Source organism: Equus przewalskii, chromosome 14 (assembly GCF_037783145.1).
Source record: "Equus przewalskii isolate Varuska chromosome 14, EquPr2, whole genome shotgun sequence".
Classification (NCBI taxonomy): domain Eukaryota; kingdom Metazoa; phylum Chordata; class Mammalia; order Perissodactyla; family Equidae; genus Equus; species Equus przewalskii.
In genome coordinates this window covers 55173090-55200799 of record NC_091844.1, presented here as the reverse complement: position 1 = coordinate 55200799, position 27710 = coordinate 55173090, and the positions used below count along the sequence as shown (strand labels likewise).

The window sequence follows — 27710 nt, the reverse complement described above, 5'->3', positions numbered from 1 at the left end:
TAGTGCAGCCCACCCCAGGGACCAAAATGCTATTTGGAACCCAAATGTAGAAGATGGGGTCTTTACTCAGCTTGCTTCCAACTCACCTTATACCACCACGGGCACTACCCTCCATCTGTAGAAAACCCTGCACTTCACCCAGTTTGCTTTCTCCTCCTCCTCCCCCACCCCATCCCTTCTCACTCCCCCCACCCACATAAAACTACCTTCCTCACTCAGTGCTCTGGCGTATCAGTTATTTCCATCTCCAACCCCTGGAGTTAGGCAAGGGCCAGGATCACTGTTCCCATTTCACAGATGGAGAACTGAGTCCAGAGACAAGTACAGTGGGTTGGGGCCAAGGTTAGGACCAGAGAGTCCCTCCATGTGGGGAGAGTGTGGAGGCAGCCTGAAGCCTGCTTCTCTCCCATGAGGGGACACCTAGACCCCCTTTAGAGAGGGCCTTATGAAGGATGGTGTGGCCTTGCTTGTCTGTGAGGGAGCAGTCCTTAACTTCAAGATGAGGGGTAAGGAGGACCCAGGGTAGGTTAGGAGCGTCAGCTTGCTCCCTATGACCAGCATCTACCCAGAGGCTCCTCAGGGGAGAAACAGCAGTGCATATAAGCCAGGGGGCTGTCTGGTCATTTCCTTCACATCAGGCAGGGGGAGAGTGAGCCCAGTTGCTGAGAGGGGTGGGAGTACCTGACGGTGGTGTTGGGGAGGAGGGTCCAGGGAACAGAAGACCGAGGAAATGGCACATGGAGCGCCATTTGCCCGTAGAACCCAGGCGGGTTCAAACGTGGGAAGAGATGATACCGGATAGAAGGTGCCTGGTGATCAGCACCCACCACATGTTAGCACTGCAGCGGTGAGGGCTCCATGAGAAAGTGCTCGGTCCCCAGCCTCCAGGAGTGTTTGGGCCTCATAAAAATGTCTGACTTGGAAATGACAAATCTCCGGCTGAGGTTGGGCTGGCCCAGGCCTGGTGGCAGAAGGTGGAGAGGTGAGGAGTCCTCAGGAATGGCTCTACCAGGTGCAAAAGGCGGCAACAGAGGGAGGAACGAAGTGGGGCCACCTTGGAGAGGCCCAGGCAGCACACGGCTTTCTGCCACTTGGTTTGGCTTCTCAGTATCTCTGTGGGTTTCTGAGAGCAGCTGGTGTGTTTTCAGAAAAGAGAAAAGGGCTAGAGACACACAGGGGAGATGGGTTCCAATATCCACCTAACCTTTTGTCCCCCAGGTCATACCCCTCCGCCTGATATGTTTTCTCCATCTCCCACCCTAACATCCACACTGCTCCTGGATGCCTCCCTCCCGGGGTGTGGGTGACTCTCCTGGGCTTTGGCCTCCATTCCTGAGGACTTTCAAGAGAGGGACAGGATCCCCATCCATGACATGAGAGGGTTGGACTAAGAGGATTAAAACTCCGAAGGGAATTAGGGAAAGGGGATTTGGTCCCCATCATCACACCCTGTACCTGAGGCCTAGAGGCCCGTGGCTGGGGTGATGAGTGGAGAACCAGTCCCAGCCCCTTCTGTCTCCCCAGCAGGGAGGGGCGTGTGAGTTGGGGGGAGGTGTTCATTCCCTCGAGGTGGCTAGGGCTGGGGATACACAGGGTTCAGGAGGTGCATGTTTGGGACTTTAGTGACCGCTAGCCCTTTGGAAGCCTTGAAGGCTACACTCCCTGCCCCGCCATGACTTCCCCTATGGACAGTAGGGCCAACACTACCCCACCCCCACACCAAAAGAAACCCCTGACTCCTGTCAATGGGTGGGTTAGCCCAGCAGTCTCAGACACTGACCAGAGGCACACTGGAAAGAACAGAAGGGAGTAGAGGCGAGCACGATGGCTTTAGTCCTGAGGGAGGGCTATGAGCCAGCTCTGGTGACCCTGAGGGCCCTGTCCTGGTTCCAGGGTCAGGGAAGGATACTTGGGGCAGAGGGAAGCTATTGGAGGGAGCCGAGCTGAGCCAGGAGCCTGAACTGGATGGAAGCAGTAACCACCAAGGCTGAAGATCCCCCCGTCGTCCCAGGCAAGAGCAGGGCAGGGTCCTTGGTGCCTTGGGCAGGACCTTGGGGGGACTGCAGAAGGGGAGCTGAAGGCCAGAGAGGAGCAGGCGCCTCCCAGGGATTCAGGCAGGCCACCCATCCCTTGAGCCTGAGGACTTCACCCAGGGAGGCGTTCTGCCTCCTTAAGGACACTCCAGGGCTCCGGGAGCAATGTGGGAGGACGGTGCCTTTGACAGCTCCCCCACTCACTCTGTCCTCAGAGTGTCCCTTCATCTTGGGACCCTCACTTTGAACCCTATGACATCAGGGCTGGAAGGATCCAAAGTCATTTGTTTGGTTTTCCTTAGAACAGCTGAGATAGGCTTGCATTTTCAAAAGGAAGTTTATTAGTATTGAAAGGGGCAAACTGGAGATCACAGAAAATGCGGCTGTTGATTTCTAAAGCAAGACTTCTGATTTCACAGTAACCACGCTCTGGCCCCGGGACTGGGCAGCTGTGTGGCCCCTTGTCTGAGCTGGAGCCCCCACAGCCCCTGCCTGTCTCTGCTGCCCTCATGCTCTTTCCGGTGCTCTGGGGACATAGTCCTGGGCACACTACTCTGTAAACCCAAGACTCTTTTCTCTCCCTGCCACCCACCTGGCTCCTGCAGACGTCCCTTGCCCAGTTGGTTGAGGTACCTGTGCTGGCAACAGTGCAGGGAGTGACCTTGTCCCTCCAGCCCAGGGCCTGGCGTCCTCACTCCCGTGGCACTGCAGCAGGCCTGCAAGGGGTCCTCCTTACTCCAGGGAGACCTCCAACGAGACCTCCTTCTGTAGCTTTCCTGCGGTCCCCACCTTCCTAGCGGTCGTCCGGCGCCGGGTGGACGGCTCGTAGGAGCTCTCGTCTTTGGCTGGGTCCTCCCGGCTCTGGGAGAGGCCCAGCAGGGCGCGAGCCTGGCGGAGGAATTTGGGGCTGGAGAAGCAGTAGAGGACCGGGTCCAGGACGCTGTTGAGGTAGGTGAAGGCCAGGGAGCTGTGGAAGAGCTGCGAGCAGATGTCGAGGGTGGAGCAGGCACGCAGGCGGAAGGCCACCATGGAAGCCAAGCCAAAGATGACGCTGGGCAAGAAGCAGATGGTGTAGACGGCCACCACCACGGCCAGCACGCGCATGGCCCTCCGCGGGCCCGCCTGCCCTCCCAGGCTGCGGCGCCGGATGGTGAGCCCGATGCTCACGATGGCAAAGAGGATGAGCGCCAGCGGCAGGAAGAATTCCAACACATACAGCGCCTGGTGCCAGCGGAGTGAGGCCGAGGGGCTCGTGCCCAGCCGGTAACTAAGGCAGGAGGAGTTGGAATAGGTGGTCAGGAGCAGGTGCCCGTTGAGGAGCAGGATGCCCCCCCAGAGTCCTCCCGCCACCCAGGCGGCCGCCTGCACTGAGGCCCGGCTCAGCGGGTGGTGGGGCCGCACCACCTTCAGGTAGCGGTTGAGCGCGATGGCCGTGAGGAAGACCACGCTGGCTGTGCGGTTGGTGGACAGCATGAAGAGGTTGATTTTGCAGGCAGCGGCCTTAAAGCGCCAAATCTCGTGGCGGAAGTAGTAGTCCACGCGGAGGGGCAGGTTGATGATCAGGAGAAAGTCCGCGATGACCAGGCTGACCAGGAACACCGTGTTGGACGTCCAGGGCCGCGTTCGGCAGCAGAAGATGAAGAGTGCCAAGCTGTTCCCCACCAGGCCCAGGACAAACTCCACGCACAGGATGGGAGCCAGGAAGGCAGACACTGTAGGGGAAGAGGCTGGGTGGCACGGGGCCTTCGAGGGCTCTCCAGGTGACCCCAAGGCAGTGGTGAAGGCAGAGGGGGAGGGGGATGGAGGGAGAGTAGAGAGAGAGAGAGGAGGAAGGAGAGAGGGAGAGCTCAGGTTATGAAATTCCATGGACTGCTTGGGCCGGAGACCTGAGACAAGTTTCTAGAGTCTTTTGCCCCTGCATGAGTGTTCAGGGATGAGTGCTCACAATCAGCTGGCCACCACAATGACTCAATATCCTGGGGTTTTCATCAGCATGCTCACAGCCACTGAGAAACACCAGTGTTCCTGTTTGCACGCCAAGGGGAAGCCTACAGCCTGCCCTCGTTCCTCCCCACCTCCTCGCCTCCCTCAGGTACTGAGCAACCTGCCCATGAGGTCTCTGAACCCAGCCTGGGGGATGCAATCTGTGCAATCTGGCCGCGCCTGCCCCCCCCCCGCAGAAGGGGTGAGATGGAGGCCCAGAGAGACCCTGAAGTGGGAGGAAGGCCCAGCTGGGGTGAGGTGGGGGAGAGTGTTTGCAGCCCTAAGTCATCAGACATTTGTTTGCCTGAAGGCAGGAGCTGGTCCTGGCAACCCACAGCTCTCAGGATCACACAGACCACCCTGGACACCCCCGCCACCCCCCGCCCTCCATTCTATATACAGGCTGGGTGGCTGCCTCCCTGCTCCCACCAGCTCTGGCAACTGGGACTGTGGAGAGGGAGGTGGGGAGTCCAGTCAACACCTTGACCACCAGGCTCCTGTACTTACTCCCACATTCCTGATGGTTCCAAAGTCTGTGATGGTCCCAAGTCCACGTACATGATGAAGTATAGCCCACAGGCAGAGGGCTCCCTTGCCAAGTTTCTACTGCCATGACCTGGGGACCTGGGGGCTTCTCCCCCAGACAATACCATCCTGAGAATCCTCAAGTCTCCCTGCCACTGTCCACCCCAGCCTGCCATCACCCTGTATTCACCGCAGAGAGGGGAGCAGGGGGCTGGGGCTGGCTTCAGACGAGGTACAAGTCCTGCTCTCCCATTGTGTGGTGTTCTCATGAGCCCATGGGGCCAGGCTTGTGGGCAGAGGTGAGGGCCTCGGCTTCTGATAGCTAGGACAGTACCAAGAGAGGCCGTGGCTCCAAGCTCCAGGACCTGACGCCCACCCCTTGCCATCTGGCTGTGGTCAGCAGTGTGCCCTGTGCTTCCAACTCTGCCTAGGCCTCTGGGTTTCAGGCACGTGGCCGTTGGCCCCTCTCCCACAGATCTCCAGGTCTTTTCTCTGCCTTGGGCTCCCATCTGGCCAAGGCTGAGGGCAGATAGGCTGCGATCACAGGGTGCAGGGTGGTAAGACCACCAGCCTGCAGTTTGAATGCAGACAGACCTGGGTTGGAAACACAGCTGCCTGCTTTCCAACCCTCTCTGAGCCTCATCTGTAAAATGGGGTGCTACCACCTGCTGGAGAGTCGTGAGGATTAAATGAGATAACGTACGTAAAAACACAGTGATGAGAGCCCCTCCACAAGCAGGCACCCCCGAAGAACAGACCCTCCACACGTCCACGGTCACCCAGTGCCCCTGGCACCCCAGACACACACAGTCATAGGCACATGGGGGCTGCCATCGGCGACAGCCTGTATGCATCAGACCCAAAGGTGTTCATCCACCAGGAAGCCTTTATTGAGGGAATTTTTGGTGGCAGGCAAGTGCCGTGCTGGCAAAAGAGGGATGGAGAGGCAGCCCAGCCTCAGGGGGCAGACCACCAGGCAGAACCGTTCAGGGAAGAAGGCTGTTAGAGGGGGAGGGGAGCAACCAGCCCCCCAGGAACCTGTCAACTCAGAGGAACAGGAGGAGAATGGGTGACAATGATGTCCAGGGCCCAGCGTGTAGGATGCTGAGTCGCTCAGCAGCAGTACAGGTAGAAGCAGTGGGGTTGGGAGACTTATTTGGCAAGGGTGGTCCTTGGGCACACCCTGTGGCTGCGTTGGGCCCACAGAAAGAGGGTCACCCCAGGGGTTTCTTGCAGGCAGGGTCCTGGGTCACGGCCAGGGCTGCAGAGCCTTGCCCTCGTTCCCAGGCATACCTGTGGAGACACAGGTGGGCAGGGCTCAGACAAGGCTGGCCCTGAGGACCCCAGGGAAAGGAGGGTGGTCCCACTGCTGGGGGAAAGTCCTCCCCGTGTACGCACACAGTCCCGGCTGGCACCAGGAGGCTATCATCGGGGGTCAGGCTCAGGTGTTGTCCCCTTATTGTCACCACAGAGGAGCCCTCCTGGGAAAGAGGAGCAAGGGAATCCAATGGAGGCTGTTGGTCCTCAGCACCTGTCCAAGCATCCCTGAGTCTGCCTTGGCAAGGAGGCCCTGGGGGCCAGTGTGGGCTATGGGAGTCCAAGGCCCAGGAGCAGCCCGGTCCCCGTGCGCAGGAGGTTGTGCCACCCTCTGCCACAGGCCCCACTTGCCAGCTGCCACAGCCACACGTCCACGTCCTGTCTCAGGTCTTTGCTGCTGCCTTGTCCGTGGACGATCACCTGGTAGGAAGTGACACAGATCTTCCTGGTGCTTCGTGCCCCACGTAGGAGATGGCCTTGAACCTGGCCCCCAGTCACCAGGCCTATGTGAGGCAGGGTGGGGCCCGCAACGCAACCAGGACTTGGAGAGGAAAGCTGCCTTCATCACGACGGGGGCTGCCCACCTGCCTTCGGGATCACAGGTGCCTGCCCTTCATATGCATGTGCACATCTGTTACACGTCACAACTGCACATGCATCTTACACATGTCACAACTGTTGCTGACCCGTATGAAGGCATGCCTGCCAGGGGCACACCAGGGACACACACACACATGTGTACACGGCATAGTGCAGCTCCATGTAGTGCACACACGCGTTTCCCCAAAGGGTGCCACCCCCTTCCTCTGTGAGATTCTGGTCTAAGGAGGAGGAGAAGGGAGATGGGAGGGGATGAGCAAGAGGGAGGCTGTCCCTCTCTGACCTGCGTCAGCCCAGAAGCCCACAGCTACTGTGCAGGCCGCGCTCCCGCTGGCCCAGAGTGGGACTCAGTAGAGAGTCGTGGGTGTAAACTGAAGCAGGTAGGAGCAGGGGTGTGAAGGAGGTGGAAGGCAGGGACATGAGGCCAGCTGGGTGCTGAATGACGTTGCCTGATGGGGTGGGAGGGGCTTTGTGGTGTGTGCCAGCTCTCACAGCCCTGTGAAAGCTCTCGGGGTCTGCTGGTCGGGCCTCTAAGGGTGGGTCTGTATCCAGTGAGCATCCCTTCATGGGAGTGTCGAATTCAGACTACAAGGGATGTGCCAGTGACAAACTGTAAAGCACAAGAGAACACAAAAGCACAAGAGAACACGAGCCTCCTGGCAGGTCTCCTTGCCCTCCTGATCCCGTCCCCACACACAGTACACTGATCTTTCTGAAACACCACTCTGGCCTCCTCATGCTACTGCTTCAATGCTTGGGTGAAGCTCTGCTGTCTTCAGGATAAGTCCTTGCACCTTGCCGAGCGCAGGAGACCCACCAGGACCTGGACTCTGCCTGCCACTCTGGCCTTCTAGCAATTGTACCTGCTGCCCTACTTGCGTGCCCTGGCTCCAGCCAACCTCAGCTACTTGTACTTCCAGGCTGTCTCAAGCTTCCATGCCTTTGCTTATGCTTGTCCCTCACCTACAATGCTGTCTCCATCGCCCTTTCTTCCTTTTGCAAACTCCTACGTTCACCTTAAAAGGCATCTTACACATCACCTCCTCCAGGAAGCCTTCCCTGACTTCCCTCCCAGGCTGTGTTCCTCCTTTATCCTCCTACAGCTTCCTAAAGCTTCTCTACCAAATAAGATATCACATGATTGTGACTGTTGATTAACTTGTCGGTTTACTAAACCTTACATTCTTTGAGGCAGTGACTCTATCTTATTTTCCTACCAGAGCCTGAAACATAATAGGCACTCAATAAATGTCGAATGGAAGAGGGCTGGCTTTGTTTGAGTCTCTCTCTGGGCACCTCTCCACCCAACCCTCACCCCAAACACCTCTCTCTTCCAGCTCCCAAGGCTGTGACTAGCCAAAAGCCCAGGAATTCCTAGCAAAGGGATAATCCCAGACCGTCAGGAACCTGTCAGTGGAGGGGCAACCCCCTACTCTGAAGGCAAAAAGATCGCTTGGGACACGTGCTTCCACTCATAGTGAAGTCATCATTCTCTGAGTCAGGGAGGAAGCAGGAAGACCTACGTCCACATCCACAACCTCTGAAACTGGTGTGTGTGTTTGCACGCGTGCGTGATTAGTTCCCATTTCCTGGGGCTTCTGGGTGGATGCCCGTGGTGGCCCAGGGCTGCATTACCTGGGTCTCATAGGTGTCCCCAAACAGGCTGAGGGGTGTGCCAGCCTGCAGCTCCCTGTGGTGGCCATCCAGCCAGGCCTCCAGGGACATGGGCTCCATGACGGATCGTGTGCTCAGCGAGAACGGCGGTTCCTTGAGCAGCTGGTCTGCACCCAGAGCACAGCACGGTCAGTGTCCTCTGGCCCAGCCTGCCCAGCCCCAGCGGGCCCAGTTCCCAGGGGCCCCAGCTCTCAATCACCAGAATGGGCTCTGGATCCAGCTCAAGGACCATGCAGCCATAGGGAGTGTGGGGTGGGGGCGGGGTACTATTTGGTGGCATTTTCTTGTACCCTGAGTACTGGGCAGAGTACTCTGGGCCAAGACTCATCCTACTCTGGGAAAGGAGGGAAAGAGGGGGAGACATGGTTCCCAGTGCCCTTACCGGGGTTTGGCTTTCCCGTTCTGTGCTGCTCAGAGCTGAAGAACCTGCAGGGACAAATGGGGAGGAGGAGGAGTGGCCAGCATTCCCAAATGAGCGGCTAGTGAGACACACACACACACAGAGATGGGGCCCACACATGATTCATTGTATATGTGTCATCCCCTCCCTCCCAGATCCTCCCCAGGGGCACTCCAGCCGGGACCCTCCCACTCAGGGAGGGGCAGACTTTCTCCCTAAATCCCAAGTGTGATGGTTTGCAGCAGGTGCTGCTGTGAAACACTGCTGGGATGGGTCTACCCTCCCCGGCCAGAGCATGGGGCCTCAGGAGAGCGAGGGGCAGGGGCAGGGGCTGGGCTGGGGGCTCACTCCTGGATGATGGGAGCCAACTGTGTGCCAAGGTCCTCGCAGTAGAACCACTTCTCAAACAGGACGTCTGTGGTGTCCCCCACGTAGTACCTGTCAGAGCAAAGCACGGGCAACCCAGCTCCCCACCTGGGCGGCCTCAGAGCAGCCTGGCTCAGGCCTGGCTCTGCTTGTGGACGGCTGGGCCCTGGCCAGCCCCGCAGGGCTGGCTGCCTGCTTCCCCCTGTTAGCGCAACCTAGTGGTCAGTGCCGGCACAGCCACTCCTGGCTCTCCCAGAAGCACAGGTGTGCCCCCAAGGTGGGAAGGCTATCATTGACTCCATCGGCACGGTGCTTCCTGGTTCCTGAAACTTGACCACTTACAAAGGGGATGGAACTCTGAGGCGCAGGGAAGCCGGGCAACTTGGGAGGAATTACACAGCCTGTGAGTGGCAGAAGCAGGATAGAGTCGAGACAGTCTGAGAAGCGTAGACAGCATCAATGACAAGCGTCTTTATTTTTCCCAAAGGGGAAGCCAAGGCTGAGTCTGAATCCAGCACCTGCAGCTAGGCTCTGCCAGGTCAAAACATGTGCAACCCTAAGGAACCAACCTGGGAAAGACGCCCCCAGATGAGGGGTCCTTCTCCCTTCAGGGTCATGGGTACCTTTGAGACTGGAGCAAAGCGCTGGGCATCTTCTCTGGAGGAAGGTCCCTATGCATGTACACATAAGCTTCTAGTAGATTCCCAAACCCCCAGCGCGACTCTGTGAGCTCCTCCTCTGGTCCGAGGAGTGCCTGGCAGACTGGGCCATGCCTCAGGCCCCAGTGTGTGCAGCACATCTGCTGACTGAACACCTAATCCCCGGGCTCAGCTCCAGGGGCCAGGCCAGCTCTGTCTGCTCTTCAACTCCTCCCCAAAAAGAGAAGTGGTCCTGCTTATGGAAGATGGTTTACACACACACACAGTGCATCCACCCTGCCTGGCATCCTAAGTCCTATCCTGGGATGGAGCAGGCCACCAGAAAGCTTCATAACTGGAAGGCAGTGTCCTCTAGGAATTGCCCTCAGAGTGGCATTTTAATGTCGAGTCCTGGCTTTTATTAAAGGTCAAGAGCAGCCAGACAAAATCTGTTATTGAATTTACTATAAAAATGTTATTGAGGACTCCTTCCTCTCCATCATTAAAGACTCTCCCTATAAAACCCCATGTGAAAAATTTCTTTTAGAATTTAAGGCCAAGCAACTGTCTCTACAATAAACTATTATGCAGTAGATGAGTATATAGTCATTAACATTTATTTTGAAGAAGAAGATTAGCCCTGAGCTAACATCTGCCGCCAGTCCTCCTCTTTTTGCTGAGGAAGACTGGCCCTGAGCTAAGATCTGTGCCCATCTTCCTCTACTTTATATGTGGCATGCCTACCACAGCATGGCTTGCCAAGCGGTGCCATGTCCGCACCTGGGATCTGAACTGGCGAACCCCAGGCTGCCGAAGTGGAGCCCCTAACATTGTATTTTTTGAAAAGGATTTATAGTATAAGAATTACTCATGAGTTTTTAATATTAAAAAAGCAGAACTCAAATCCATACTTGCAATAAGACTGCAATGCTATAAGGCATAGATATGCACAGGAAAAAGACAAGATGCAAGTTAAAGTGTTTCGTTAGGTTTAATTGGTGGGAACGACAATTTTTTTCTCTTTATTATTGTTTATTTCGTTTTATTGAGCTATCATATTCGTACCATAAAATTCACCCTTTTCCTGACAAATCATTTTAATTTTGTTCATTTTGCTTTCTTGTACTTTTCCAGATTTCAAGACTGAATGTGTATGACCTTGGTAATTAGAAAAAAGGGAAGCATTAAAAAATGTCCATCATAACAGAAGATGTGAGGCAGAGTATCCTGACCCCAGTAACTTGTTGGGAAATTTTAATTTTCTTAAAAATAGTTTAGCTTTTGGAAAAATCTGTGTCCCCCTGAGCCACAGGCTGCATCCTCCTTTCGGGGATGAAAATCAGGTGACTGATTGGAAGCAAATAGGGACTCAGCTACAGAACAGAGCGCTGTCTCTGCCCCAGTGTTCGTCCCCTCCCTGGTGCGGACTCACTCTCCTAACGAGACTGTCCTGGCCCCAACTTCATGTTTCTCTGCAATGCCAGCTCTGCCACTTTCTGGCAAACTCAACTTCCCTGTGTCCAATTTCTTCATCTGTAAAGCACAGATGAAAACAGTACCTACCCCAAAGGATCATGTTGAGGATGGAATGAATAAATACGCACAATGCGCTTAGCCCATCCCGGCACACAGCAAGTGTTATACAAATGTTAGTGCTGGTTGAGTGAGCTGGAGAAGGGAAACAAGCAGAGGCGTGCGCTGGCGGAGACTGAATAAGCTCTAGGGTTGGAGGCTGGGGGAGCAGGAGTGTCCCCCGCTGCCCTAGGCCAGGAACATCTGACTTTGGCTCCACCCACACCCCCCAGCAGACCTCAGTGTGGAAAGCATAGGTTCTGGTCCCAGCCAGAAGGTCTTTAGGATGAGTGGGCTCCCAAGGGCTCACAAAGAACATCCTCGCCACCCCCACCATCAAACCAACTCCACCACCTACCCTAACCCCTCCCCATCAGCCAGCAAATACAGGATTTCCATTGCCTCCAACCCTTTCAGTGGCCAGGAAGCACTTTCTTGGGTGTATCTTGGATCCGTCCCTCCACTGTTTGCCCCTGTCTCTCTGCCCCAGACCCCCAGACAAGGCTCATTTACCTGAGCCCATCTAACTCCGTTTTCAGCCGCTTCCGCTCAATCACCAGCCCCACGGTGTTGGCAAACCTCTGTGGAGAGTGGGGGACCCTGGCAGGCAAGAGGAATATCTGCAGTGGGTGGGGACAGATGCCAGCAACGCTGTAATCCTTGACAGAGACCTCAGTGCCTGCAGCGTCCTGGGCCTCCCCAGCTGACCCACAGGATCCCCTCCAGCCCACCTCTCTGCCCAGCCTCCATCCCCGGAACTGCAGGGAAGGTCGGGCTGTGTGAGGATGGGCAGCCTAGAGGAGGCAGTGCCCAAGGATGGGGCCAGGGCAGGCTGGGGGGGCAGGAGGGCAGGGAAAAGCGGGGAGGACAAGGCCTCCACCAAAGCCAGGATGAGTGGACACAGTGGATTCCTCTCTGGTGGCCCTTTGCCCCCACCCCTGGGGCCCCCTGCTCCTCACCTCTCCCTGCCGAATGATCACATCCCGGTGCTTCCCTCGCTCCAGGACTCGGAGAACCATGTCACCCTCCAACTGGTAAAACACCTGTGAACAGGACAGGAGACAAGCTCGGACTCTCCGAACTCCCTCTTCCAGGTCCTTGGCCTGAATTCTGACCAGGAAACCTGAGAAAATTCCTGGATGCCTCAGAGTGTATTAGCAGCTCCGTCACTCCTGCCCTGAGGCCCCAGCCTCCTCTGATACATGCTACAGACAGGAGGGCTGGGGACACACAAGGATCGCATCTTGACGCATAAGTGATGACCAAGGTACCCAGGACACAAAAGTTGGTGTCTGGCTTAGGGGCAGGAGGCTGGCTGAGATGCTCACTGGAGAATCCAGTGACCCTTCAGCCAGGTAAGGAGAATCACCCATTTGTTGTGTCTCAGGGGCTATGCAGGCACTTTCTTATACATGGTCAGAAGTCTTTACAACAACCTCCAAAGGTATTATTAGCCTCATTCTGCAAAAAGCAAAAATGAAGACTGAGGCTCAGAGAGTAAAGCAACTTGTTCAAGGTCACACATTTAGTTAGTCCTAGAGCTGCAGTTTGGGCCCGAGTCTGTGTGTAGCTCTGGAGCCTGTGCTGGCTCCTCTGGCCACGGTGACGCCCTGGCATGGGGTGGGGCTGCGCCTGTCCAAATCCCTTTGGAGGTCAGCCAGTAAATGGTGGACTCGATGCTGGAAGCTGGGGTGGCCTGAGGGCTGTGAAGGATGGCAGCCCTTGCCTCCTGCTATCTCCCTAGGGTGGGGTTGGGTGGGGCCCCTACTGCGTTTTTCCTATTGCATCTTAAGTCCCTAATTAATGTGTTTACATGTTTACTGAGATCACTCCATGGAGCTGGGAGGCCAAGGAGGCAGACACATTGTTCTCTCCACCAGTCACACATTGCCTGGGTATTAAAAGCCCCAGCCAAATAATTGAAGGAGTGTTATTAATAATAATAATTATCATTATCATGTAAGGAGTTAGAGATAGAGGTTCTTGTCACAGCATCTACAGTCATGCACCACAAAACGACGTTTCAATCATGTCAGACCCATGGTCCCATGAGATTAGTACCATATAGCCTAGGTCTATAGCAGGCTATACCATCTAGGTTTGTGTAAGTAAACACCGTAGAAAGAAGTACTGTGTAAGAAAGAAATTTTCCTCTACTCTTCTAGATTCTTCTGGCTGGTCTAAGAATTAAATTGACATGAGACAGATTAACAGGAGAAAAACAAACAAAAGTTTAATAACATGTATACATGGGAGAAGCCCAGGAAAACCGAGTAACTTGCCAGAATGGCTGAAGCCCTCACCTTAAATACCATCCTCAGCTAAAGACAAAAGAAGACGGGGATGGGGAGAGTCAGGGACTTCAAAGGTAAAGAAGGCAATTCACACGTAGGTGAAAAGGAGCAAATGTTTGGAAAACAAGTGTTTGTTTGGCCACACAGAAACAGAAGAACACAGAGGGGAGCCCAGCAAACAGGCTTTTCTAGGTTCCTCCTGTCTACCACCTAGCTCATGTTATGCAAAGGTGATAGCTTGCTTCCTGAGACAGGTTTTTTCATCTGAATTTTTTTAAGCAGTTAAGGGAGAAATAATAAGAAAAACTTTGTCTTTCTTTTCTTAAAAATAATCAGCCTAAAATAATTCTCAGGTTGAAGAGACACATTTTGGGGTGGCAAATTTTATTCCCCTTCATTTCACTCTAGAATGTTCGCACAATCACAAAATTGTCTAATGACGCGTTTCTCAGAACAAATCCCCATCAGTAAGTGATGCATGACTGTACGTACTAACAGAAATCAAGCTGAGCTCAGAGAAACTAGAGAAATGTGGCCTTACAGTCTGCCATGAAGGGCAAGTTGACACAGCCCCTCTGAAGGGCAATTTGGCAGTGGGCAGGCAGAGCCTTCACAGCTCACACCCCTGCAGGACGGCCTGAGGGCTTTCTTGGGATGCAGGATCTTCAGTGCTGAAACCAGGGAAGTCCAGGGCAGACCAGGACAGTTGGCTACCTTACACTCTTGACTAGTAATTCCATCTCTAGGAAGGTGGCTGCAGTGAATCAGAAATGCACCAGGGCCGGCCCAGTGGTGCAACAGTTAAGTGCACATGTTCCGCTTCAGCAGCCCGGGCTTCACCTGTTCGGATCCTGGGTGCAGACATGGCAGTGCTCAGCAAGCCATGCTGTGGCAGGCGTCCCACATATAAAGTAGAGGAGAATGGGCATGGATGTGAGCTCAGGGCCAGTCTTCCTCAGCAAAAAGAGGAGGATTGGCAGCAGTTAGCTCAGGGCTAATCTTCCTCAAAAGAAAAAAAAAAAGAAAGAAAGAAATGCACCTGCCTCGTGGTGCCCATGAATGGGTGTTTATCATAGCACATGGTAGTTAAAAGCATAGATTCCAGCATCGGCCAAGTGGCCATGCACCCTTGGTTAACTCAGCCTTTCTGTTCTTCCATTTCCTCATCTATAAAATGACAGTATCTACTAAGAACGTTGCTGTGAAGTCTGTCTGGGATGCTGTACATTAACGTACCCAGCACATAGTCAGCACTGAATAAACCCCTAGCAACTAATATTAGTGATAAGAGGAATAGCAAAAATAACCCTAATAATAATAATAGGGAAAATGTCACTTTTATGATGGGGTAAATATGGAACATTATGCAGCCATTAAAAACTATGTTTGTGATTATCATGTTACAGCAAGCTTCAAAACTACACCAGGAGGATTCTAATCACATAGCGACACGTGTATAAATACAAGCAGTGTTCACAGTGGTTCCCCTGAGTGGTGGGATTATGAATGAGGTATACATTTGTCTTTTCTATATTTCTCATGTTTTCTACAATAAACAATATTTACTTTTATTATTAAAAATAATGCATACATTGGGCTGGCCTGGTGGCTTAGTGGTTAGGTTCTAGTGCTCTGCTTCAGCAGCCCAGGGTTCAAGGGTTCAGATCCCAGGTGTGGACCTATGCACCACTCATCAAGCCATGCTGTGGCAGTGTCCCACATACAAAATAGAGGAAGACTGACACAGACGTTAGCTCAGGGGCAATCTTCCTCATCAAAAATGAATAAATAACCCATGCAAGTTATTTAAAACAAGTAAGAAAAAACTTACCAGGGAGTAATTCTGCAAACCCACCCCATCCCCTCCCCTAGCTGGGAGGAAGTCCCTGGGTGTGTGTGTTGGTGGTGGTGGCAGGGTTCCTTCCATGGTTGGGGAGAGAGGAGGAAGGGCCTAGAGATTTCTAGGGAGGGGGCCACAGTCCTTAGGCCCTGAAAATAACCCGGGAGAGCTGGGGCGGGAGCAGGGTCTGGAGTGATGGTCTGGGCCAAATTCAAACCCTTTCTGGGCAGGCCATAAGGTATGAGTGGCCATCAAACAAAACCAGAGAAAGGAATGGTTTTTCTTCAGTCTTGTCTCTCTGCCCAGAGGCCTTCCCCGTGATGAGGGACAGGCCTGGCCTGGAGCAGAGGTCCAGATCCTGAACAGCAGAAAATCCCAAACAGCCACGGGCAATCCAAAAAGAATTATGTTCTGTTTGGAAGTAAATGACGTTTGGAGCCTGGGGCTAGCTAGAGGATTAACTGTACGGCTCAGGCAGATATTGAATTGAATCTGGCCTCCTCAGCCTGGAAAGGCCTGCCGGGCAGGAAAGGCCAGAGGGGGCTGGTGGTGCAGAGAACCAATGCATGTTAGGCCCTACTCTGCACCAGCTCTGTGCACATACTCTACACACATTTAATCCTTCCACCAGGCAGGGTAAAGAGACAGGCTCCAAGAGGTGATCTGATGGGACCTGTCCAAGATCACACGCTTAGTAAGAGGCAGAGACTCCAACCCAGATCCCGCTGGCTCCCAGCCCAGGCCCCCTGGCACCTGTGCCCCCCAAGGGAAGGAGTGGGGCAAGTGGAGTGTGTGTGGTGGGTGGAGCCGGGCACCGGAAGGGCTGTTGCAGAGGCCTGAGCCCAGCCAGGAGGAAAATCGGGCTCAGTGACTCCCCTTCTCTCACCAGAGAAGAGCCTGGACCCTGGGGCTAGGGCGGCTCCGACCCCCAGCCTGAAGTGTCCCCAGGCTCCAGCTGAGTGACGACAGGTAGAGGCAGAGAGGATGCTGACCCTCAGCCTTGTGTCTTCTCAGGGCCTGAGGCTGGTACTCTTCTCTACCTCAGGGTGGTACCAAGCTGTCACTACCTCCCTCTAGCCAAATTTCTCCCAACCACCTGCGTGTCCCTCCAGAGTGGGGACATCTGCTCAGGCCAGACCTCCTCATCTGTCAGCCACCCAGCTGAGTCAGGGCTTAGCCTGGGCCCTAAGTGGACACCCCACCAACAGAGCAGCTTGGGGAGATCCTGAGGAGGGTCATGGGGCAGAGGTGGTAGGGGGCAAGAAGGGAAGGAAGGAGGGAGGGAGACAGGAGCTGTGGGCACTGAGACCAGGGCAAACAGAGTAGAAGCCTCCGGAAGACAGATGGGGCCCTGAGGCTGACTGAGACAGGCAGTAGAGACCCTGCAACCAGCCTTGTCTCCCCTACTGCGGCCATTCCCAATCCAATCCTGTCTTCTCTCTGTCATTTTGGATTTTCCTGCTGATTTTTCCCACAGAGGAAAACGGTCTCCAGTGAGGTGGGTTGTGAGAAGCGGGCGGCCTGGAGAGGTGTGGGGCCCTGGAAGTGGGAGAGGTGAGGGGTTGGCAGCTCTGCTCTGCCCAGGCAGCTCCGTGCTGGCCGGGGGTCCTCACCCGCTCTGCCCCCCGCCCCCATATCGGGTGCTCAGTAAATATTTGTTGAGTGAGTGATTCTCCTGTGCTCCCCCCAGTGCCCAGCTGTGACTGAGATGCCAGTGATGGGGGTGGAGGCTGGTAACCAAGATGGACTCTGGACCTCGAACCCCAGCGTCAGGCTCCCCAGGATGATGGGGGGGGCATACTGATCCTTTGCCTCCAGAGATTCTGATAGCTGGGAACCCAGCTGTGTCCCTCCTTAAGGGGGCCAATCTTTTTCTTTTACTTTTGTTTATTTACTTTGGGGTAGGTAGTGCAGAAACACAGTTCAAAAGTCAAGGTACAAAAGGGTATTCAGTGCAAATCCCACTGCCCATCAAACAGCTCCTAAGTGACTGGGGTGCCTTGTGCCTCTAGATAAGGAGGGGGCCTCCCAGCCCCCACCCTTCCTGGAGAACTTAGCTCCTGGGACCAGAGTATAGTGTCCAGGTCCCTCTCAGCATTTGGGTTTCATTTTGGAGGCCAATCTTGCATATTTGGGTTTTGGGGGGAGGGGACCAGGACACTCCACCTGGAGCATGGATGGCCCCTGTGTCCAGGGGGCGATGCCCAACAGCTAGAGCCTCTCACACCACAGAGTCTGGGCTCTTTCCTGGGGCTCCCCCAGCAGAGTTCCTTGGAGCAGGGAGCTGTCAAAGCTGTCACTGTGTGCCCACAGCTTCCAGGCAGCAGTGCTGCCCCGTGATTTCGGTTGTGCTCCTTCACCCCTCAGCCATCTGACCACCCCCAGCTCCTGTCCACAGGCTCTAGCCCTTGCATGGGAAGTGTCCCCTACCCCCAGGGCTGGGTCTGGGAGGGGGCAGTCCGCAGGCCTACCTCCTCACCCTCCTCGATGTGGTAGTCCTTCCTCGTGTTGGGGCCCCCGACGAACATGATTTTGAGCTGTTTCTGGTGCCTGCAATGGATGAGCAGGGAGAGGTCCTGAACCAGCTGGTGGGAGACGACAGGAGGGGTGCAGGGCCTGTGGGGGGGCCGGAGGGAGCCTGGGTACACCTGGGAGAGGTAACAGGGCTGTTTCTGCATCACTGTCCACTGTCCCTGCCAGTCTCTGACGTGGACCCCCTCCAGTCTCATCCCAGTGTGCCTGTGTACATCCAAGAGTCTGTGTGTCTATGTGTCTGTCTGCAACTGTGTGCACGCCTGTGTCTCTCTGTTTCTGTGTCTCGGTGTATTTGTGTGTGTGTGCATGTGTCCCCCACATCGTCTGACCCAGGAGGGGGAACAGCGTGGTGGTGGATCTATCTCTTCATCAACTGGGATTCCTGCGCTGTGCTCAAGATCTCCAAATACAGGAGAGCAAACTGGAGGCCCGACCTCCTGGGGCTGGGGGCAGTGCAGGGGTAAAATGACCTTTCTCTCCCCCACCCCCTAGAGCTGTCTGATTATGAGGCTCTCCGTGCCCCCAAAACTGCTGGGCTTAAAGCTGTGAGGACTTGGGGAAGGAAGTGGAGGTGCAGAGCCCCGAGACTGCCAGCACTGGTGTCCTGGTGGTGTGTGAGGGGTCCTGGGGAGCGGTGGTGAGAAGGCTGGATCTGGATGGGGGACCAGGCCACCCAAGGCCTCAAGAGCTCAGCCAAGCAGTTTGGTCTTGGCCTGAGGAGAGCCAGGGAGCCTCGGAATTTTTTTTTTTCTTTAAATCAACTTTACTAAGATAGAATTTAGGTACATACAGAAAGTTCTTGAATGAGCCCACTCAAGAACTATTTCAACCCATCAGTCAAAATGCGTAAGCCAGACCACGTCCTTCCTCTGCTCAAAACCCTCCAGCAGCTTCATATGTCCCCCCCCAACTCCAAATCCATATATTGAAGTCCTAACCCCCCTGTACCTCGGAATGTGACCTCTTTTGGAAATAGGGTCATTGCAGATGTAATCAGTTAAGCTATGCTGAGGTCATACTGGCGTAGGGTGGCCCCTAGTCCAGTACAACCGGTGTCCTTATGGAACGGGGAGACTCAGACACAGACACACTCACAGGGAGAATGCCCCGTGAGGGTGAGGCAGAGACGGAGGTGACGCAGCAGACGCCAAGGAATGCAGAGATTGCCACCAAACCCGCAGGAGCTGGGAGAGGCCAGAAGCAGACTCTGGCTCACAGCCCTCACAGCCAAAGGGGGAAAAGTCACAGCCCTCCTTTGCCCTGTGGCTGCCATGTCTGCCTGCCTGCTCCCACCTCCTGCTGGCTTCTCTTTGCTGCCTCCTCCCACTGCAAGGTCAGCCCCCTGAGGAAGGGACTTCGGTCAAGCGGTTTCCTGCTGTATCTCCAGCGTCCCGAACAGTGCCTGGGATGGAGCAGGTGCTCAGTGGCCATGTACTGAATGAACAAAGGGAGGGTTTGCATTTTGTGATTGTTAATATCGGGGCAGCACTGGAGGGCTGGGTGGGGGGCTGCCTGGGGAGGGCCCACGCGGGGCTGGGAGCCTGAAACGGGCTGGGAGGCAGAAGCAGCCCGTTACTGCCCAGGCTGGAGGTGACAAGGGTAGAACCAGAGCAGTACTCTTATAGGGCTGGAGAAGAGCAGACGGATCTGAAACACCGTTAGGAGAGAAACTGGAGGACTGAGAATGAGACTGTGGCCGGGCATGAAGTGGAGGAAAGAGCTGAAGGCGACAACAGTGGTAGAAGAGACGAGGCTTTTGGGGGAGATATTGACTGTTAACCGTGGCGGTATTGCACAGTGACCAAGAGTGTGGACTTTGGAGTCAAACTCTTCTGTGGGCTTGAGTCTGGACCCTGTCCTGCACTAGCTCTGTGACATTCGGAAAGTTACTTATTAAAATCTCATGGGGCTACTGTGAGAACTAAACGAGATGAGGTAAAAACACTTGGTACGGTGTCTGGCTTGTCAAAGTGTTAGTGATTGTAGCTGTGTGGTTTGAGGGGCCACCCTGTTGGAGATGTTCTGTGGACACAGCAAACATGAGACTGTGAGCCTGGAGCTGGGGAGCACACCAGGCTAGGCCGCAGAGCTGAGTGAAGGGGAGTGGGGTGAAGGGTCCACAGGGGACGGTGATCAGCCCTGTTGGGTGCTGTGGGCAGAGGTGGCTAGGGAGGGCCTGGTGGGAGTGTGTGTGCTGCCCGCAAAGAGGAGACCTGGGAAGAGCAAATATATCAAGATCCTCCTACAGGAGTGGATCCCCTGATTTCATCTCTGCCTGTGGCTTCCAGGACAGAGTGGGGTGTATGATTGGGCTGTCCCCAGACCTGGGCTCTGCTGTAATTCTAGAGCATTGAAAACCTCCCTCCCCAAACTGAGAGCCACTGGGGGTTGGAGAGCTGTTTCTCAGCCCTGGGGGTCAGGGCTGGGACCTGCCACCTGCATCTCTCCTAGCCTTAGAGTCACCCAACCATCCTCAGAAGGCAAAGTCACAATCTGCACGCAGAGTAACCAGAAAGAGGAACAGAGGAGGGTAGGGGAACCCGGAACAGCCAGCCCTCACCCTCCCCTGAAGGCACCGTGAGGATGACAGTCCCCTTTCTGCAGGCTTCTGGGTCAGGAAACGTGGAGCTGGAGGGTGAGAGATGAGGGGTGCAGATGGAGGAGGAGGTGAGGACAGAGGGCAGGAGCACCGGGGCGTGCCTGGGACTCACAGGAGCTTGTTGCAGACCGGGGGCAGGAAGGAGGCCCGGTTCTCCTCCACCCAAGTTTTCACTCTCACCAGACGCTCCATGGCCGCCCGGGGAGCCGCGCTCTGGAGCGTGTGCCTAGCACCGTCGGAGGGGCGCGGCTCCGCCCAGCCGCCTATGGGCCGCCTCATTAATCAGCATCCCGGGGGTCAAAGGGCGGGGCAACTCCCCCTTTCCCCAGGATACCTCTGTGGCTGGGGCAGGGGTCTAGTGCTCTGGCCCCTCTCGGACTTTGGTCTGGAGCTCGCCTGCCCTCCGCGCCGCCCCTGGCCTGCCCTTGCCAAGCCCTGCAGCCTCCGCGCGGGGGTGGAGTGGCGGGTGTGGGAGATGGAGGTGGGGGAGGTGGGGGAGGTGGGGGAGGTGGGGGAGGTGGGGGAGGTGGGGGAGGTGGGGGGGGATAGGGGGACACCGCCACGCGCCTCCCCTGCGTCCCTGCAGGCACCGGCTTGGCCTGGGCCGCACATCCTGGGCTCCCCGCACACCCGCGCGGGGCTGGGAGCCTGATACAGGCAGAAGACATACGATCTAGAACCTTCCTGGTCCCTTGTCCCCAGACTTTCCTCTTGGGCCCCAGGGAGGCCGAAAGAAATACTGTAATGGGGAGGAGGCGGGTTTGGAAATCCGAGCGCCTGATACAGGGGCGCTAGCACTGGATTGAAGCCTCACTTTCTCATCTGGAAAATGGGAATGCCTACACAGCCCTCTCCGGGTTGCACAGCGGCCACCACAGGCCCAACGTCATGTTAGTTTTTTGTCTCTCGCGAGGACGGAGGTCAGGCCAGAGTCCCCAGATTTACTTAGTGCCGCTCGCTGGGCGCTGCCTTTGGCTGGGGGAGGGAAGCCGTCCGGGAAAGGATGGGAGGAGCGCCTGCGGGCGCGATGCTCTCGAGCCCCCGGCGCACGATAGGGATCCGCAGGACCCGGGCTGGAGGGCGCTGTCTCCTCCGCTGCGTTCGCCCGAGGAGGTAGAGCACGTCAAGAGCCCAGCACTGTTCTGAGCACACTCCAAGTCTTAGGGACATGCTCAAGTCACGTGACAATCATATGCGGAGTTTTACAGATGAAGAATTGGACACTCGGTGTCCTAGCCCTCAGGAATCTCGGGGCCTGGGGGTGGGGAGGGCGGGCAAACCTGTGCTAATATTACAGCCCGGTGTGGCAGGCTCTCACCCAGTCATCCTCGGGGGCGCTGGGGAGACTTGGTACCTCTGTGTGTGGGTGGGGATTCGGAGGAGGGTAAGGACAATTGGACACCTGCTTTTCTCTTTCTTTCTTCCGGACTCAGAATTCTTAGGAAAATTGGGGGTGTGTGTTGGAGGAGGGTGGAGTGGGGAGGTGGAAGGTGGGGGAGAAGGAAAATAGCTCAGGCTCTGACACCAGAATCCAGAGAGGGTATAGGGTGTAAGAAAGTCAGAACTCTCCCTTGCGGCTCCTGCCTCCCGGCCGTCTTGCCCCCTCCCTGCTGCCTAGAGTGGGCTGGTTTTCTCAGCACCTTCAGACACAGAGACTCCCCTATGCAAATCAAAACCCAGTCAGAAAGGAAAAAAAATTCCCACCCACCTCCGCTGGAACCCTCCTGTTCCTTCTCCACCTCCACCCCCTTTTTTTTCCCTTTCTCCCTCCTTTTTCTTTTTAATTATTTATGTAGAACTTTTTTGCTGAGCATTTCCTTCTAGAATATTGTTTGGCACCAAAATAACTCAAACCATATTCTTTATCTTTCTCATCTACAAGTAATCAGAGGAGATGTAAACAGTGACACATAAACACCAAGGATCTATGATGTGTTAGGTTTGCTTTGGATGTTTGTTAAACGGATGGATGGATGACTGGGTGGGTGGATTAGGCATGAATGAATTCACACCAATAGGAAAAAAATGATTTCATTCTAACAGATGTTCTGTTACTACTAAAAAGGAAACAATGATAGTTACCTTGTATTTTAATCTATATAGTTAACATGAATAATTGAGGCCACAAGTAGAATGTTTGGGATCTGAATTATCCAGATGAATCCTAAACACAGGCTAAATAATCTGTTCTCTCTGGTTTGTGCTGTGTGGAGAAAACACCATGTCTATTCCATTGGTAAGCTGCCTGCCTAGCTTGGATATTGGGCACCATTTAACTCCAATGTTCAGAAAACTGACAGTTCCCATTTTCTCTGGGTGGTCTGGCATCATGTAGTCACAGCCATCCAGAATCCTTCTGGGTATTGACCTGTGGGCTCCTTCTAGATTTTGGATCTTACCTGCTCGAAGTAGCCACCCTTCCCCACTGTACACAGGAGCTGATTTGCACTGCGGAATCAGAAGCAAACAGCATCTGCCTGGGATCAGAGATCATCAGAGCCTGTCCCACTTGCTGGGGCATTGCTCTGGCTCCCCTGCATGGTGTGTGCCCGCCCAGGCCACTGAGTCCAGTAGATGCTCCTAAGCTTTGCTGAACCTGGCTGGTGATAACTGCCACATCCCTTCAGTCTCTCAGTGGACAGAACTAGTTGCTCCGGCCAATCCGTTTTCCAGCCCACCTTGGCCTCTCTCTGCCTCTCTGCCTCTCCCACTTTCCCACCTTTTCACATAATTCAGTAAATACTTAAGAATAAATAGCTTTATGTGAATAAAAGGGCTAGATCATGAACTGTATTGGTTATTTGGGAATCTGGGTTCTGGGCCTGCTATCTTTTTAACTGGGGTTATTTACAAGTCTGTTTTAAAATTTCTAAATACATAATTGATTTATTTTTGGGGGGGGGGGTTTAGGCCATCATTTGTTTTTCACTTCTAATTTTATTGCATTGTGGTGAGTGAAGATGGTCTGTGTATTATTTTGGGGTGGGAGGATGTGTTAAGATTTCCTTCACAGCTGAGCCTATGGTCATTTTTTGTGAATGTGTATTCTCCGCTGAGAATACATTTCTAAATGCTTCTATTAGATCAACCTGTTAGGTTACCCTAGTAATCATTATCCTTATTTTTCTAATTGCTTAATATTTTAGTTTCTGAGAGAAGCATGTTAAAGTCTCCCATTGTAATTTTTGGTCAGTTTCTCCTAATGCTTTGAGCAGATTTTGCTTTACATATTTTGAGTCTATGTTGTTAGATGTAAAAAGGCTCATGACTATTTTATTTTCTTGTTGTAGTGTTTCTTTTATCAATATGAAATACTTCCTCTTAGTTTCTTGTCATCTTTGTCTGATACTGATATTGCTATACCTGCTTTTGTGTGTTTGTGTATTTTCCAGGCATGGTAAGTTGATTGAAAAGATGCCAGAATAACTCCTTCCCTTCTCGAAACCATACCTCTTGCAATGTGACTTTGCCATTCTTCCCATCTAAGGTGGAGTCTGTTTCCCCACATGTTTGATTCATGGTTGCCATTGTGACCTGCTTTGAATATAGAAGGCCGCAGAACTGATGCTTTGGGACATCTGAGTGGAGTCCTCGCTAGGTCTCGCAGCAGCTGCGCTCATCACCTGAATGCCACTGCCACCACACGCAGAAGCCTGGGCTGGCCTCCTTGAGGGTGAGAGGCTGAGTGGAGAGTGGGGTCGGCCAACAGGCAGCCCCATCTGCGTGACACCATTTTCGACCCTCCAGCCTGACTTGAGCTGCTGGATGATGGCAGCTGCATGAGTGATCCCAGAGGAGACCAGCAGAGGACCTGACTAGCTGAGCACAGGTCAAATTACAGACCCACAGAGCAAATAAAATGGTCGTTATTTCAAGTCATTAAATTTTGGGGGTGGTGGTTAGACTGCAGTAGATAACTGAGACACCAAGTTATTTGTGTCGTTTTCTGTCATTTTCTTTTAGGTATACTGCTCATGAATAGCACATAGCAGGAGTTTAAAAATATAGAATCCGAGAGCCTCCATTACTTAACAGGTGGATTCAACTCTTTCATATTTGTGTGATTATTGGTATGTTTGTACTTACTCCTGACATCTTGTTTTGGGTTTTCTAATCTCCATGCTGTGTTTGTTTCCCATTGCTGCTCTTACAAATTATTACAAACTTAATGTCTTAAAATGACACACCTTTAGTCTCTTATAGTTCTAGAGGTCAGAAGTCTGAATGGGTCTTACGGGCTAAATTCAAACTATTGTCAGAGCTGCATTTTTTCTGGGGCTCTAGGAGAGAACCTGTATCCTTGCCCTTCCCATCTTCTAGAAGTCACCTGCATTCCTTGGCTCAGGGCCCCTTCCTCCATTGCTGAAGAGCATCACTCCCACCTCTGCTCTCCTCTTTCTGTGACTCTCCTGCTTCCCTCTTTTCCTCATAAAAGCCTTTGTGAGAACATTGGACCCACTCAGATAATCCAGGATAATCTCTCCATCTCAAACTCCTTAATGTAATCACATCTGCAAAAGTCCTTTTCATCATGTAAGGTGACATACTGTCAGATTCTGGGGATTAGCACATGGGGGTCTTTGGTAGGGGGAGTGGATGGGAGAATGGGACATTGTCTACCACATACACCTTCTTGTTTTTTCTTTTGTTTCTCTTTCTCTCTTTCCTAGTTTATCAGGATGCTCATGGCTGCAAGTAACGGAGACCCCAGGTAAACAGTGGCCTAGCCAAGAGAAAGTTAAAGTTAAAAGGTCATGTAACTGTATACCCAGAGGGAGAATGAGCCTGTGTCCCAGTAGTGTCATCATGGACCCTGGTTCTTTCCATCCTTCAGATCTGCCATCTGCAGCATCAGCTTCACCTCAAGGCTGGATCCCTGAGGGATCAAGGCATGTATACTGTCCACAGCTTTTCCTTTAGACCAGAGGTTCTCAAACTTGCCACCACTGACATTTTGGGCTGGATAATTGTTGTGGGGGGGCTGTCCTTTGCATTGTAGGATGTTTAGCACATCCATGGCTTCTCTCCACTAGATGCCAGTAGCTTTCCCTCAGCTGGGACAACCAAAAGTGTCTCCAGACATTGCTAAATGTCCCTAGGGGGCAAAAGTACCCCCAGGTGAGAACCAGGTGTGTTTCCTGGCAATATGAGGCTCACATGCCCACACCCAAAACAATTACTGGGGCAAAGGGAGTGGGATACTCTGATTGATTTAGTCAAATTAAGATTTGTACCTGAAGCCGGAGATGGAGTCGGCTTCCCCAAGGTCAGTGGCCATGAGGTGGGGGGGGGGCAGGGGGGGGCGCTGCGATACTCACAGGAAACTCTGGCTCCTGCCTGGAGGTGGGAAACGATGCTTGGGAGGTAGTCAACCATGCCCACTACACCTGGCTTTTGATTAAGTTTTCTTTGATCCATTTCCCCTTCTACATTCTATTCCTATGTGTCTAGTGGTTATTCTTTAAATACATACATATTTAAACTTGTAGATTTCTAATAATGTGTATAGTTAATCAGCATCGATATCCACCCCTAGAACAAGGCAAGAACAAAGGAATTTGGGCAAGCTTTAACTTCCTTCTGGAATTCCCTATTGACAACTTCTGTGTTGATATTTTTTAGATTATTATTTTAAAATTTTATACAGGCAATACTTAGATGTCTTAATACGTTTTCCTAATGTATTAACTTGCTATTGCTTCTTATATTCCATACTTTTTTCTGGAATCATTTGTGTATTCGTGTATATGTGTGTGTGTCTATCTTTCGTCAGATCTGGAAAATTCTTGACTTTAAAAAAAAAATTGTGGGGCCAGCCCGGTGGCACAGTGGTTAAGTGCGCATGTTCCGCTTCTTGGTGGCCCGGGGTTCACCAGTTCGAATCTCGGGTGCGGACATGGCACTGCTTGGCACACCATGCTGTGGTAGGTGTCCCACATATAAAGTAGAGGAAGATGGGCACGGATGTTAGCTCAGGGCCAGGCTTCCTCAGCAAAAAGAGAGGGACTGGCAGTAGTTAGCTCAGGGCTAATCTTCCTCAAAAAGAAAAAAAGTTGTTTCTCATCTATTCTCTCTATTATCAACTTCCAGAATTTTTTTCAATGAATGTTACAATTTTTAGATCTTCTCTGCATGTCATTTAACTTTCTTATCCCCCATCTTCCTTTGTTCTGCATTCTGGGAATATTCTTCTGCCTGGTCTTCCATTTTACTCTTTTTCTGTTTAGTTGATGTATTCTACTATTCAGCTCATCTACTGAGTTTTAAATTTCAATGGTTTCATATTTTTATTTACAAAGTGTTTAATTGGTTCCCTTCTACAACTGGCTTTCTTCATTTCATGGATGTGATACACTCCCTTATTTCTTCAAGGAAACTGTTTTAAAATGTAAACTGTTTATCAGGGAAGGTAATATTAGCTGATGTAACAGGAAAAAAAAACCACCCCACTCCAAACTCAGTGGTTTAATACAATGGAAGTTCACTTCTCATTTTTACAAAGTGCAAATTTAGGGACATGATTTCACAGAACTTGACACAGGATCTTGTTTCCCTCATTATGTAACTTCCAGTATCATGCTGGGCATTGAAATCCAGCTGGCAGAAAGAGGAAAAGAGAGAGTGGAGGCCAGACCTAGCTAAAAGTGGTGTGCACACTTCTGTTCACATTCCACTGGCTGAAACTCAGTCAGTCGTCTCACCTAACCTCAAGGGAGTCTGGGAAAGGTTCTAGCTTGTCTCTCTTTGATGATACTGACTTTTCTCAAATGTTTAGTGATCCTTGTGCAAGTCACTTTTATGGCTGACATTCTCCATTAGACCATTGGCTGTCTCTGTTTGCACAGCCCACTGGGGGGAAGAGGCAAGAATCTCACTGGGTGCTATTGAGAGCAGGGGAGAGGCAAGATCTGCCACCAGGTAAGGCATCTCAGCAGCTGGTCTTCTGGGCTTAGGCACTCCCACTTTCTCCTGGGGTATCCCAGCCACCTCAGGTACTGCGCTGTCTCTCTGTTGTAAACTCTCTCATCCCTTGCTCTCTCCCACCTAGAAAACACCTCCCATCACAGACTATGACAGGGGTGCGTGGGAGTCACTATGCTGCTTGCTCCTGCTTCAGTGTCCCAACAAATTACCCCAGCAGTGGCCCCTGGATTTCCTCCCACATCTTCATCCCTCTTGGGTCTGAATCATCCATATGGCTGCTCCCAGTAGCCTGAGAGAATCTCCTCTTGGCTCCCCTACGCACCATGGGCTGAGGTTTCCTTCTTCAGTCTAATTTTGCCCTCTTTTAGTCATTCCTTGCAGGTTCAGTTTCAAGTGTATTGAGAGGTCCT

The 27710-nt window shown here is 53.1% G+C and overlaps 2 protein-coding genes and 1 long non-coding RNA gene across 4 annotated transcripts; 1 reads left to right on the top strand and 2 right to left on the bottom strand.

The window, feature by feature from the left end:
• Window positions 1-2351: 2351 nt before the first annotated feature.
• Window positions 2352-4042, bottom strand: OXER1 (oxoeicosanoid receptor 1). 2 transcript variants are annotated; one of them, XM_070574021.1, is made up of 2 exons: window positions 3438-4042; window positions 2352-3300 (listed from the first exon to the last, which is right to left on the bottom strand). In XM_070574021.1, exons 1-2 carry the CDS (start codon window positions 3897-3899, stop codon window positions 2827-2829), a joined length of 936 nt encoding a protein of 311 aa, XP_070430122.1. In that variant the 5' UTR covers window positions 3900-4042; the 3' UTR covers window positions 2352-2826. The 2 variants fall into 2 exon arrangements, with proteins under 2 accessions (XP_070430122.1, XP_070430121.1); XM_070574020.1 differs by having other exon boundaries at window positions 2352-4042.
• Window positions 4043-5409: 1367 nt separating this feature from the next.
• On the bottom strand, window positions 5410-20846 carry HAAO (3-hydroxyanthranilate 3,4-dioxygenase). The gene is made up of 10 exons (XM_008531373.2): window positions 20489-20846; window positions 17714-17792; window positions 12068-12151; window positions 11622-11728; window positions 8881-8970; window positions 8515-8558; window positions 8094-8239; window positions 6210-6278; window positions 5940-6022; window positions 5410-5834 (listed from the first exon to the last, which is right to left on the bottom strand). The coding sequence occupies exons 1-10, from the start codon at window positions 20653-20655 to the stop codon at window positions 5756-5758; spliced, it is 948 nt and encodes a 315-aa protein (XP_008529595.2). The 5' UTR covers window positions 20656-20846; the 3' UTR covers window positions 5410-5755.
• LOC139075784 (uncharacterized) lies at window positions 20323-24251 on the top strand. Its single transcript, XR_011526573.1, has 2 exons — window positions 20323-20444; window positions 23769-24251. It is a non-coding gene; the product is annotated as an uncharacterized lncRNA (long non-coding RNA).
• The last annotated feature ends 3459 nt before the right edge of the window (window positions 24252-27710 follow it).